This window comes from Mesoplodon densirostris, chromosome 2 (assembly GCF_025265405.1).
Source record: "Mesoplodon densirostris isolate mMesDen1 chromosome 2, mMesDen1 primary haplotype, whole genome shotgun sequence".
NCBI lineage: Eukaryota > Metazoa > Chordata > Mammalia > Artiodactyla > Ziphiidae > Mesoplodon > Mesoplodon densirostris.
Genome location: NC_082662.1, coordinates 100155093 through 100169782, shown reverse-complemented (window position 1 = coordinate 100169782; position 14690 = coordinate 100155093). Strand labels below are relative to the sequence as shown.

The 14690-nt window shown below is 36.6% G+C and overlaps 1 protein-coding gene across 6 annotated transcripts in view; it reads right to left on the bottom strand.

Moving 5' to 3' along the window:
* Positions 1–902: 902 nt before the first annotated feature.
* The window catches only part of CEPT1 (choline/ethanolamine phosphotransferase 1), a 36988-nt gene continuing 23200 nt past the window's right edge, over positions 903–14690 (bottom strand). For all 6 annotated transcript variants that reach the window (XM_060090244.1, XM_060090241.1, XM_060090242.1 and 3 more), the window contains 5 exons: positions 10616–10700; positions 3550–3681; positions 2903–3061; positions 2279–2404; positions 903–1690 (listed from right to left, as the gene is read on the bottom strand). In XM_060090244.1, the coding sequence (XP_059946227.1) occupies positions 1571–1690; positions 2279–2404; positions 2903–3061; positions 3550–3681; positions 10616–10700 (622 nt within the window). In that variant the 3' untranslated portion in view covers positions 903–1570. The remainder of the gene's footprint in view (positions 1691–2278; positions 2405–2902; positions 3062–3549; positions 3682–10615; positions 10701–14690) is intronic.

Here is a 14690-nt window from a genome sequence, read left to right as displayed (position 1 = left end):
TTGCTCTGTCTATCTAATATAATAAGACAATGACATAACTTTACTTAATTATCCCTCCTTCTTTTTCCTTTGTCCTAGCTTGCAACATTTGATCCGCCCTAGCATTTTTCTGTATGTACTTCTCTACTCCAGATGCTGGAGAAGTTGCTAGCAAGCAAAGGCAGTGAGAAACTTCCCCTTCCTGCTATATTCTAGTAAAGAAATGAAAGGTTTCACAGTCATTGCTAATCAAGATTACATGGAATTCATGAAATCATTAGAAGTGCAAGGAAGAGTTCTGGTTGCCAGGCAAGGCAGCACAGCTATTGTGTATCCATGATTACGGAAACAGGGTATAAATAAAAATCAATAATAAGATACCTCATTTTAGTCAATAGCTTAAACCTTTTCCGCTTGTCTCCCTCTTCATTCAAACAACTGAACTATATACAATGGAAACAGATCTGGTTTATAGTTACTGAGGACACCTGGTTTTCATTTCAAACTGTTGTACAGATACTGAGTAGCCAGAAAAGGAGAGTGCAACTTTTCAATAATTGCCTCGAGAGGCCCAAGCCTCTCTAATTAAAAATCTGGGGGAAGGGTTTGAGATTCCTAGACCAGGTGACTATTAAACCCCTTTGGACTTTTAAGATTATGATTCTGTTTTCTCAAAGGGAAAAAAAGATTTATAATCTCAAGGGTGACAGCCACAACCAAAAAAATCTACCAAGAGGGAAAATGAACATAGCACTCCTGTGTTTTAAGTTATACAGTTTTATACAAAATAGAAAGGTCACAGGACACATAATGATGATGTAGCTGACTGAATTTCCTCATTTATTAAAAGAATAGAAATAAATTTTGCTTAAAAATTTTAAAAACAACATTAAAACTTAGTTTATCTTTCCACTGAATAAAACTGAGAAGAAGACTGGCTTTCAGATCATATATTTATTTAAAAAAATAAAATGGATCGACAAAGTTACCACATTATTATGCATGCTAACAGGATTTCCCAAGCCCATGAGATACCATTTCTTGAGCAATAAAAAAAATGACTTCCTCAATAATGTAAAGATAGGAAACCTTTCAATCCAAATTCAAGATCTTTATCACTAGGTTCCACCTCACAAGATATATCTGTGCCACAAGCTGAGCTCCTCAGTAAAGAAAGCTTGAGAAGATACTAAACAAGGACGTCACTAAAAGATGATGATTTGTTAAAATTATAAAGCAACCATCTTTTGGCCTGCAAATATTCTACATTAGAAATCTCGACCACTGGGGATCTGCTCCCCATGACAATTTTACTATGAATCCAGGATGATTACAAACACATGGCATTTTTTTCTTGCATGCTTTCTTGGGCCAACCCTGTTTGACAACATGTACAATTTACGGGATGGAACTTGACATTCCCATTCTCACACAGGGATAGTTAAGGAGTGTTACCAATAACAAAGAATAAAAGTTATATATAACGTTGGTTATTATAAATTATATTTGTTCTTAACCACCTCATTCTCCTTAATACGTTCAGATTCTTTTGGGCAGAAAACATGAGCTTCCTATAACATCAATTACATCATTAATGATGATTAGAATGAGCTGTAGAGACCTTGATTCTGAAGACATGTATGTGCAGGTGAGACGCAATCTGATTGCAAACACTGACACAGTAGCGAATCAAATCAAAGAAAGAGAAGACCTGAAAAAAAAAATAGAGAAAGGTACTATTAGATTCTCAGGAATCTGCTTAGGCCATCCCTAAGATAACTAAAAGCCAAGAGGAGAGGCTTCTTTCTTCTCTTCTTTTGAAATTCACCTTCAACTCCATAAAATTTAACAACTCAATTTCCTCAAAGATTTTTCCTTTACACCAAGGAGCAACAAACTTAATGAATATTTTAGGCTTTATGGACCATACTCTCTTTGTCACAACTGCTCAACTCTGCCACTGTAGCATGAAAACAGCCACAGACAATACATAAATGAATGGCCATGACTGTGTTCCAATAAAACTATTTACAAAAACTGGCCATTGGCCCACAGGCTATAGTCTGCCAACTCCTGCTTTACAGTTAGAAATATGGAATTTATGAGCCAGGACTAACAAGAAAAATACAAAAAATGACTCAAAGATGAAGCCATGAGGAACTCCCACGAAGCCCATAAATGTGGTTTTCTAGTATTCTAAATCATTACAATTATATGATCTATCTCTCAGGACTGGCCCACTGAAACAAGAAAACAAGTAACCTCCAAATCATGAAATAGAACACAGTCCAAAACTTACCAGGGCTATCCAAAGTACAATATATTCATCAATAAAGCTGTTAAAATATTGGTCCAGAAACAAAAGTGCTGGGCCTATGAATGCTGTGTCATGCAAATGCATTTCACTTTTAGTCATGTGTGCCACCTATGAATAAAGAGAATCGGTGATGTAGGCAGGCATTTTTATATTAAAGCAATTGTGAGCTACACAGTAAATCAGTATTGTGATCAAATATCAAGTTCAAGAATTCTTTAGCAATATCTGTTGAATTTTCAAAACTAAAACAACATCACGAAGTGGGTGTGAAAGCTATACACCGAAGGTATATACCATGCCAACTAAGTCCCTCTAAATATGCTTTTCACAAAGACCCTTAACTTGAGTGTACAGAATGAGAATGAAGAATGAGAATGAAGAATGTGGATAGAAAGAAGAGTCGTAGGGGTTTAAGGAGCTTCTGGTAATCTCAAATTGTAGCTTCACGTAAGAGTAAAAATGGCTCCCATATTGACATCAAGAGATTTTGATTAGAGGACAGCAAACTCTAGACCTGCTTAGGAAATTATGAAATGAAAACTATGGCCATAAAACCGAAATAAGATGAAAGTTAAAAAGAAAACAGACAAAAACTCTGGTGCTTACCACAAGCTTATTGGTGATTTTGGCAGATACAAAACCAAATGTCAATATATAAAGACAGGGATGCTTTTCAAAAAGCTGAACTGCTGATTTCTTGTAGATCATTGCAGCTAATGTAATTACTGATCCAATATGGAGAAAAGGAGAAAGGACACTTGTTCCCTGTGCAGAGTAAAGAGAAGTGAGGAGTTAGTGGTATTCTATACCGATTTGCTTGATGGAAGACAGATCAACTTGAACTTCTAAGAACCACACAGTGTCTGAGAGCCAGCAGTTTTTATAACTGAATACCAGAACAGCTAAGGAAAAGCAGCAGCATAGATTAGTTAGGCACAAACTGCGGATTTTACTTAAGAGGCCAGACATTTTACAAAGCAGATCGCACTTAAAAAAATATATATATATATATATATATGTGTGTGTATAAAAGTGTGTGTCTGCATGTACAAAAAATATGCAAATATAAGCATATAAATGTATACATGTGTAAATAAAACTGAGAAGTTTCAGGGGTTTTTTCCTTTAAGACTAAGTAGCAACTCTCAATTAACAATGATTTTAATTAATTCAAATAACAATTCAAATGAAAAACAAAGCGACTACAAAACTAGGTCCTAGCACAATCATTGGAAATCTTAAGAAATACTTACTGCTATCGTTGATCCATTTTTTCCAACACCACCTGTGAAGATTACACGGAAGTAATTTGTACAGGAAAATATGGTCCCTGCTACAGTACAAAGCGCAGGAAAAATTTTCATTTGAATATTCAGCACTGGAATCTTTAATGGGTAGAGAGAGAAAACAATTAATATATATATAAATCAAAATAAGAAAACAAAGCAAACATTTGATTCATATTCTGATATATTCTCCATTCCTTCTAGTTTAGTAAATACTTAAATTAATGGAAGTTTCCCTAACCTTTCCATTATAAACAATATAAAAAGTCTCAAGAAATGAGAGACTACATAAGAATTAATCTGACTTCTGATACCAACTTTAAAAAAATAACTGAGCCAACTTTATCAGCTCATGTCATAGTTAAATAAAGTTCACCTAATGCATCCCAGAAATCTGGCAATAACGAACCAGGCTATCTTCTGGCCTTTTAATAAAAGAAGTGTACTTTTCCTTTATCTTTGTGCATTTTTTGAACTCTACTGCTAAATCTGTAATTTGTTACTAATTGTTATGAGTGAAAGCATGGAGCATAAAGGACTAGAAATATTTGCAACTAGATTTAAAACATCTGCAAACTAGAGAATTCCCAATTCCAAACTGTTAGAATACAGGCAGCTAGTAAAAGTAGAGAGCAACTAAGAAGGCATTCATATGCAAGCAGCTTCTGTAATCTCAAATTGTAGCTTCACATAAGAGTAAAAACAGCTCCCATGTTGATGTCAAGAGATTCTGATTGGAGCAAAGCAAACTCAGGGACAGGACGAAAAATATGTGAAGCACACCCAAGCAGGTACAGATCTATAATTGTGAATCCAAAACTTTAACAGATAAGTTTACTTTTCAGAAGAAGTAAATAATACATGTTTACAGTATATTGAAAATATGAATTGACTTACCTAACGTAAGGGGGGCTGAGTGCATTGAGATCATGTATCTAACCTTGTGAACACAATATACCTCATTTAAAATGAAATACACTTGTATAATACTAAATCTTAAAAATCATTTAAGATTTTCTTTCTTTTTGCACATCTCTCTTTAGCTTTTCTGAAGTCTCCCATTTTGTCCAATATGGACTGAAAAGAAAGGAATAGTAAAATGATATATTCTATTAAGTGAAACAAATGACTCTAGGAATAAGATTCCAAAAGCCCACAGTAGTTTAATAGGCAATGAGTTCTTACAGTGAAGACATTTTAATCAGGGCTGTCTACACGTTTTAGGGATGCCAGCTGCTTACACTTCTTTTTTTGCCACACAGGCTCAGCGGCCATGGCTCACGGGCCCAGCCGCTCCGCGGCATGTGGGATCTTCCCGGACCGGGGCACAAACCCGTGTCCCCTGAATCGGCAGGCGGACTCTCAACCACTGCGCCACCAGGGAAGCCCATGCTTACACTTTTAAAATCAAATAAGAATGTGACACTTCCCATTTTTTGTATGTATAAAACCCCAGTAAAATTGATAAATATAATGCTAAGCTACTCTATTTCTTTAAAACTCTCAAGAACTCAGTTTATTTACACAACTCTATGACCTCTTACAAAAACTGCAGTCTAAAAAAAAAAAGGGAAATCAACTATCAAATTTCAAGTTGTACTGTGGCAGTGTTTAATTTTCTAAAATGAAATAGGTCAACTTAAAAATTAAGCCCAGAACTTCACAGAGCATCTTAAATTGTCTCCTTCCTTCTCTAACTGATCTCCAAACCCTACAGTCCAAATTCAAAGCTTGTTTTCAATAAAAGAGAAAATCAACACCATGGTTGCTTTGAACTCCAAGAGATTTTTTTGCTCCAGTTCAGAAAACTAAGGATATTACAATCTAAGTCTGATGCACCTGGCTGAAATTCAATATTCTGTCTAGTTTCCTTTTCCCTCCAAAGACAAAGGACCTGTCTGGCAAAGGAGGAAATACTACACTCACTTAGATTTCAAAAGAAGTGAAGCATTAATCCATTACAGGGGCATGCCTGTATTAAGGCCAGGGCACTAAACGAGTGCCAACTCTAGTGTAGCAGTAGTCTGTGCCACAATTGAACCGCATTGCATCACAACTGTATTTAAAATTTGGTGAAAATGCTTTAGGATCATGGAAGTTTTTGCTCTCTGAAAGAACAAAGGATAAACAGCAACATTACAAAAGCCAGGCAAATTAGTAAATGGCTTGGACCACAAACCAAGTAAGCAAGCTATAGACGTAGGGGCAAAGAATCATAAACATTCTTAGGGCCCTCTTCACTTCTGTCATATATGATAGCTACATACACCAAAACATAAGCTCCTGAATGTAGGTTTATGTTTGAATTGATTTTTATATTCTCTCTAGAACCCTGGATATTGTAGGTGCTCAGTATAAACTTATCAAATAGATTAAGATGTTCTCCCTTTCTCTCTCTACATAGAAAGTCTTTTTTGAAATACTATGAAGACACACCTTGCCCCCACATTAAGAAGGAAAAAGGAAGTTAACTACAAGAAAATCTGAGGCAACGTGAAGGGAAAGCAGAAGTCAGAGGAACCCCAAGTCTCACCAGGTGATCACTTAAAAATCAGCACTGACTCAATCATTTTTAAAAAGTATTAAAAGTATTGCCATTTTCACCTCACACTCAAGATCAAGGAGGGTGGACACACTGTCCTTCCTAGTCTTTCTCTTTCTGTCCTCATCCTCCTGGAACATACCCAGGGTGATCAAAGTGCATCCACTCTATAGAAACAGCCAGAAAGCTGTACTAGAAACACTTTTATCTCAGGCCTACCCAGAATGTCGATAGTCTTTGAGACTGGGAAGAATAAGAACTCCCTTGGGTCATGGTGTCTGCTCTACAGCTAGGGTAAAATCCGCTGGATTCATGCCATAAAATTATGTAGCCAAATAATATCAATCTAATGTAGTTCATTTTCCAGAGATTAAAAAAATCTTAAATTCTCAGGTGTACCAGATTAAATGGACACAGGTTTTGGTTTAATCATTTGGATTAATGCAGAGTATTGGTTACTAAGCTGTTAGACTAGTTTTTCTTGTGAGCATAATAAAATATTCTTACAGGCTTTGTAAATTTCAGCAGAAACAGAAAGTATCATTTTGAGATTAGATACTTCCTTCCAAAGAATGTGGGAATGCCTGTTTATAATGTCTGATTTAGTTAAGTATAAAGCCACTACTTAAGTCTTTTAGTTTAAGAATGAGATACAAATAAATTACACTATATAGCAAGTCTTCAGTTCTACCTAATGAATTCTGAAACTTCACCTGTAGTAACACCCACCATTTGCCTTAACTGGATTCCACAAGGTGTCTCCTGGTTTAATACACGTTTAATCAACTACTACTTTTTTTTTTAAAATTTTTATCTTTGGCTGAATTGGGTCTTCGCTGCTGCACGGGGGCTTTCTCTAGTTGTGGCGAGCGGGGGTTACTCTTTGTTGTGGTGCGTGGGCTTCTCATTGCGGTGGCTTCTCTTGTTGCGGTGCATAGGCTCTAGGCATGCTGGCTTCAGTAGTTGAAGCACATGGGCCCTAGAACACGTGGGCTTCAGTAGTTGCAGCACATGGGCTCAGTAGTTGTGGCTTGCGGGCTCTAGTGCGCAAGCTCAGTAGTTACGGCACACGGGCTTAGTTGCTCCGTGGCATGTGGGATCTTCCCAGGCCAGGGATCAAACCTGTGTCCCCTGCATTGGCAGGTGGATTCTTAACCACTGCACCACCAGGGAAGTCCTCAGCTACTACTTTTAAAAGAATCAAATGTCAGTAAAAGTAACTGTGAGGGGATTTTATGGGTCCCTTCCAAAGTGATGACATTCTTTTTTTAAAGTTATATATATGATAGAAGATAGTTCCAAGACATCTCAAAAGGATATATTCTTTTAGGGAAGCAATACACAAAAAAAGTCTTGTTTTTTTGCAATGTGTAAACCATATACTAACTTTTGTGCATGAAAATAATTTCTTTCCGTAAAAAATGGCGGGGGCGGGGGGGAAGAAATCCAAAACAGAAACTATGCACACACAAAAAACCCAACCAACCAAAACCAACAAAAATTAACTACAACCTTTGGTAAAAAAACATCTCTTTGAATTAAAAAAAAAAAAAAAAGAAAGAAAAAGTCAAGAAATGGGTAATCAATAAGCAGTAGATAGAAATCACTTACCTTTGCAAAACAGCTCATTTTCTAAAATCAGCTTTAAGAAGACATTTGCACTGTTTTTGTTTGTTTTTACTATAAAGTTGCTTTCTTAAATATCAGTAAAAGTCTTTTAATGAGGATTTGGAAGGCAATTTCCATTTTATGGCCTCAACCTCAAAAGAGATAAAAATTTCACAGCTGGGGCTTCCCTGGTGGCGCAGTGGTTGGGAGTCCGCCTGCCGATGCAGGAGACGCGGGTTTGTGCCCCGGTCCGGGAGGGTCCCACGTGCCGCAGAGCGGCTGGGCCCGTGAGCCATGGCCGCTGAGCCTGCGCGTCTGGAGCCTGTGCTCCACAACGGGTGAGGCCACAACAGTGAGAGGCCCCCGTACCGCAAAAAAAAAAAAAAAAAAAAAAAAAAAAAATTCACATCTGGGCCCTAAACAAACATCTTCTCTCCATTTTGGCACACAAATAAATCAGAGCACTGCATGTAGTAGTCTTTCCTGAACTAACACAATGCAATTCAAAACAGCATATTCAGCAATGAGCCCATAAGGCCAAGAATAAAGAAAAAAAGAAATACAGTGGTTTGAAGTCAATTATGGGAATCTGTACTGAAATCTGCTCAAAGAACCCAGGGTATTTCTCTAAGCCTCCGAATATCACCAGAGAAGTCAAGTCCTTTCCTTTTATTTTAATGATGGTAACAGTAGAACCAATGATGCTAATAATAAGACAGTGGCCTGTGAATCTCTTTCCCTACTGCGACCTCCATTTCAGTCTTGGATCTGAGAGTTCCTCAGATTACTTTTTTAAAACATATAATAAAAAAGAATGATTATATTATCTTAATGCCAATGAAGATAGGACAAAATATTTGATCCTTTTAAAAGAAAAAAAATTACATCTGTTATGTACATGTATAGATTGTGTGTATAAATCCTAATAAAGAAAGGTGAAAAGTTTACCTGAAGCAAATTTACTACCAGGCACCACCTAAAAATTATGGATACGTGTATAGCCTGCGTGAATACATAACTGCACTGAAAACAATGCTTTCTGTACCTCCATACTGATACAGATAATTAGGGATATGTACCTGATGCTGACTTCATTTTGGATGATTAAGCCAGAAATCCCATTTTTTTTGTTACTGATATGCTGAAACACTATAGGTAATTTATATGTGTGTAAGATATGCAAAATAATTTTGGAGGGGGAGAGATCTTGGTATAAAACACAAAGCCTATGAAAATAATAATCAATATAGTGAAGAAATTAAAAAAAATAAGTGGGAGGTAGGCTTTAGGCTTTATTACCTAGTTTCAGGAAAAGAAAATCTTTTCTTTCCTTCTTCTACAGCCAAATTGTTTAAAACTATTCACTATTTAATAGTTTTATAGCTATTTATAACTGTTAACTATTTAACCTACACAACAGCAAAATAACATTCTAGTGAAATCTGAGATCTATAGATATAGATCTATATGTATACAGTGTGTATGTATCTACAGACCTCAGATTTCACTAGAGACAGTATTGACTTTTGAGAGTAATGTGTAAAAAAAGATGTGATTTTGAATGATATTACGTACATGAATGAACAGTTTCAGAATTTTCCTGGTTGACTATGGATTATCTTTATTCCTTCATCTTCTCCCTCTCACAACGCTATCCTCCCAACAAAAGGCATTGAACAATTTCTGGTAATAGATACTTAGGGAAGCATGTTAATTACACTTCCTTAAGTATCTAATTTACCATCATAAAGTGAGTTAGGTAAGGGAAAAATCTTGCTCAGTAAATTTCCCTTATACTTTAAAATTAATCTGATTTTTAAGAACTGTGTTTGTTTAGGAGTAGCAAACATGCCAACTGTAAGAGCAGCAACAACTTCTATTGAGGGCTCATTATTTGATAGGCACTGGTCTGAGTGCTTTACACATACTCATTTAATACACAAAATAAACTTATAAGACAGGTACTATTATTGTCTTCATTTTACAGAGAAGAAAACTAAGCCACAGAGTTGAATAACAGATCAAGTTCATACAGTAGGCAGTGGAGCCAGGATCAAACTCACGCAGTCTGGTTCCTGAGACTGTGTTCTTGGCCCCTGTATTATATATATTATATTCGCTCTTTCAGAAGTTTGTGGAAAAGAACTTGTGTTTGTAGGGGTGACTGCATTTCAAGTCAAGTTGAAAATCAAGTTCCTGGCTCGTGAAAACAATCCTAAGGCACTGATTTCAATAAGCACTTATTCTGTTCTGGGGCCAGAGTTAATTTACTACCAAAATTTGTTATTCAGCTTTAAGCATATAACAGAGAAACTAGTAGACTCGTGTAGCTCAGAAAGAGAATAAAAGATTTGGTTTAATCTTGTCATTCGTTAACTTGATACACTACCTGCTGTTTCCTCAGCTGTAAAATAGGACGACAAATAATAATTCTGATAGCCTTCAAAAATAACCCTGGGGCTTCCCTGGTGGCACAGTGGTTGAGAGTCCGCCTGCCGATGCAGGGGACACGAGTTTATGCCCCGGTCTGGGAAGATCCCACATGCCGCGGAGTGGCTGGGCCCATGAGCCATGGCCGCTGAGCCTGCGCGTCCGGAGCCTGTGCTCCACAACGGGAGAGGCCACAACAGTGAGAGGCCCGCGTACCGCAAAGAAAAGAAAAAAAAATAACCCTGAAATGGATCTACTGTACAACATAACTCCAAGTAGTAAAATTCACTATGCCCTAAAGAGAAGTTTGTGTCCTATCATTGCTGTTACGTTTTGTTTTCAGAAAGAATAAAATACTTTTACATATCATCCTTTAACTGGATTATACTATATTAGAAAAACACAAGCAAAAGACAACATGCATTACATGGGATACACAATGTGCAGAGTTACCATAGATTGCCAAAAAGGTGGTCCTCCAATCACTGCCAGCAAATGCATGATTATTATGAAGATTTGCACTTCAGTCACATCAATTCTGATTAGGTACAAAAAATCCAAAAAAGCAGAATTACTCAAAACAATTACAAGTTAATTACTTGCAAGCTTAGCAGCATTCCTCTATCATGCACAATATAAAAAAACTCAAATATTGAGGAAAGGGGAAAAGGAGGTGTCAAAAATTTGTTATGAGCAAAATCAAATAAAATCCAGAGCGTTTTAATTTAATTTGATGAATTTCACAGAGCAATAAAAACCCCTCCTTTCTAAAGAAAATTTCTGACTCATTGAAGTTGGGCTGAAACTACAGCTTAACCTTTCTCACCAAAAAAAAAAAAAAAAAAAGTGTGTGTGTATTAAATTTTGAATGTCAAGCAGAGGATTGCATTGTACTGCTATATAATATGAGATCTTGAAATAAGTGCTTTGTAGTATCAAATGGAAGAAATGGTGAGCTTTTACTAAAGTAACATAAATCTCTGATACCTTGGCAAAACTTACTGCCCTTTAGATATATTCATTTAATGCCTTCCATGATATGGGTGTGAAAAAAAAAACTTCACCCAATTCTCAATCAAATTCTTATGCTTATTAGGTCAACTACTCTAAGATGTCTGGAAAGAAGATACTGAAAGCAGCCAAGAATTAGCTTTGAGGTTGCTGAAAATGATCTTACAGTCAAGAAGAGACAAACCTGGTACAAAAACAGGGCAGTAGAAATTAGAAGCCTGAAAGTCTGAAAAAAGAATATGGGCATATTCTGAAGACTGAGGAGCAAAGCAAAAACTGGTGTTCCTTTCCTTCTGTAAACTAGCATTTTGTATAATCTTGAGATTGTCATTCTCAGATTACTGGATCCAAATAAATGCCTTTTAATTTTACTGATTTACCCTACAGATATGCTTGCACGAAATGTCTGTACAAGGTTATTTATTACAGATTAATAGTTGCAAAACTTTAAAAATATATCTCAGTGAGGGAGTAGTTATAGAAATTATGGTACTTCCATACAGTGAACTATTGGGTAGCTTTAAAAAAAGAGTGGGGTAGCTCTCTAGTGGTGACATGGAAAAATATCAAAGTTATATTGGGTGAAGAAAAATGCTGCAGAATGTATATATGAACTTTTTGCGTAAAAAAAGAAGAAAAATAATATTACATTTTAATTTTTGCCGATAATTACATAACAAATTTCTGGAAAGATACATTACAAACTAAGAACAGTGGGTACCTATTGGAGAGGACAGTGTGGGAACTGGACAGCTGGAGATGAGGATGAGAAGGAGACTATTCACTGCATACCTTTTTTATAATGTTAGTTTTTAAACAAAGTGAATAATTTATCTATTAAGAAGGTAAACTTAAAAAAAAAGTCAGTCGGGCCTCCCTGGTGGCGCAGTGGTTGGGAGTCCGCCTGCCGATGCAGGGGATACGGGTTCGTGCCCCGGTCTGGGAGGATCCCATATGCCGCGGAGCGGCTGGGCCCGTGAGCCATGGCCGCTGGGCCTGCGCATCCGGAGCCTGTGCTCCGCAACGGGAGAGGCCACAACAGTGAGAGGCCCACATACCGCAAAAAGAGAAAAAAAAAAAAAAAAAAGTCAGTCTAAGAAAACTGATAGCAACAACAGCAAGGGGGTTCAAATCCCAGAGCAGAATAGAGCCCCCATTTCTAAAACTGATACTTCAAGCAGACAATCTATCATGTGAGCTTAAGATATGTAAGTTTTATGCTCATAATAAATAACTAGATTGAAACCAATCTCTCACAACTAAAAAAAATTATCTTTGATTGCTCAAGAATGTTTTTTAAATAGAAGCATATTAAGCTGCAAACATATAGTGATGTAGTTATCTTGATATACACATTTATTGAAAAAATGGACTGAATTAGGCTCAAAAGAATCTGTAGAGCTGACCTGGTGAGTGATGTTGCCAATAAGGGGAATTACACTCAGTAGCAGACTCAGGAGACTAAGCAGGTGTCAAAGATGATCGACTCTGTCTTGGGTGGAGGAGGGTAGACATCTTACAACATTTTGCTGGATATGTGAAGTAGCCTTTTGGGAGGGGAAGGGCCAGAAGTATAGAATTACAAAATAAAAATGGAGGGAACCTCATGCAATTAATCTTTGTACCTTGGATGAATGTAAGTAAAAGAGATTAGGAAACATGAAAGATCTTTACAAAGCCCAAATTGGGATTCCTGGGAAATTTTTATGGATTAGCCTTTTGGAAGACAGAATTCTGTAAACCGTTCAGATACTATCACTGAATTTAGATCAACAATGCTTTAATGTTAGGAGAGAGAGCCAGGGAAAACTTACTTACCAGTTGGTAATTAGTTAAGAACATTTTTTTCCTGTGTGATTATCTGATTTAGTGGAATACTCTGTACTCCAGGATAAAGCCCTACTGCTCTGAATCATGAGAATTGCCTATCACCACTTCTGGATGTGTGGCTCTAATCTTGACTGTCAATGAAAAAACGTGCAGTGCGAGGCCATCCGGAAAGAGAGAAACTAAGCAAGCTAAGTGGGACAGGTGGCAGAAATGATTAACAGTGAACAAGAGTTAATGATTCTGTTTAGAAGAGAAGTGGTTATCTGACAGTCCATTTTTCCACCCCTCCACTAAGAAGTCTCTCAATATGGGTTGAATTTACTGTAACACATATTAGGAGGGGGCTCATTTTACGCTTTTTGGCTATGCAGGAAAGACATAATTATCTAGAGGGAGAATATTATATAAGGCAGGAATTTGGCATTTCTGTAGTCACTTGTTATTTTCAAAATAATAACATGGGTGATAATATTTCCGAGTGTTGGAACTATTTCTCTAAAACAAAAACAACAAAAAAATCAACCTCCACATCTACACCAAAAATAAGCCCTTCAAGGGACAAGGGCTATGTGGTAGAAAACCACCTAAAACACCAGAGTGACTTTTTAAAAAAGACATGGGAAAACAAGTCTCTTAACTATAGCATTAGATTTTCACAGCCTAAAAGTTTCAGAGGGGGAAAATTAGATGATAATAAACATAATTTTCTATAACCATGAAAGTATTTAAATATCTTGACTGGTATTGCTTAAATAATTTCTTACTTCTACTTTATTTTAGTATAGGTTTTGTCAAAGGACAAAAAGAACTTCCCCAACTGCTGTGGATAATCCATGAGTACTCTGGTCAGAACACACTTAAATTACTACAACAAGCCAGCAACAAACAACCCATTCTGATGGTTGTCACAGAAGAAAGATGGAGAAAAGCAAACCAGTTGTGGAGATTGAGCTCTCCCATTTTTCTGACAGGGAAGCTGTAAGTGTGGCAGTTCACAGTGAAAATAACCTTCAACACTCATAACAAATCCCTTGGGCCCATCACTCCTTACAACATCCTAATGGTCAACTGATTAAGAGGTACAGAATAGCAAGGCGTCCTAAATAAATATGAGTAATTTTAACTTCTGAACAAGAAATAGAAGCTTTCTAGTTGGAGTGAGGATCCTAGGGAAGCTTCATTACCAGAGAAAGACAGCTTAAAAAGTTCCCTGATCAGGACAGTTATTACATGAGAAGTACAGCTTTTAAAAGTGATTAAGGGGTGCAACAACTCCAAACCATCTAAGAAAATTTCTATTTTGAATGTCTCATTTTTATTTCTTAGTGTTCAGAGAGATTCCTAACAAATGCATTTGGTTTGAATTCCAACAAGACTCAGCATTAACTGAGGAATGTGAAGGGATTTAACTGACATTCTGTGAGCGTTGATAAGCATGTTAATCGTCATTTCCTAGCATTTTTAATATCAGAAATAAGACAATTTAATCTAGTTTTCATCTACATATGGCATATGCATTTCAAAGATATACTTGCAGTTAATTTGGAAACAATTTTTTAAATTAAACTATACATAATAAACATAATTTCGTTGTCACTGGGTTGGCTACTAGCTTGGTTTTAACAGAGAATACGCACTAGGGCTAGATTTGCAATGTCATAGAAATTCTGATTTGTACAATTTGACT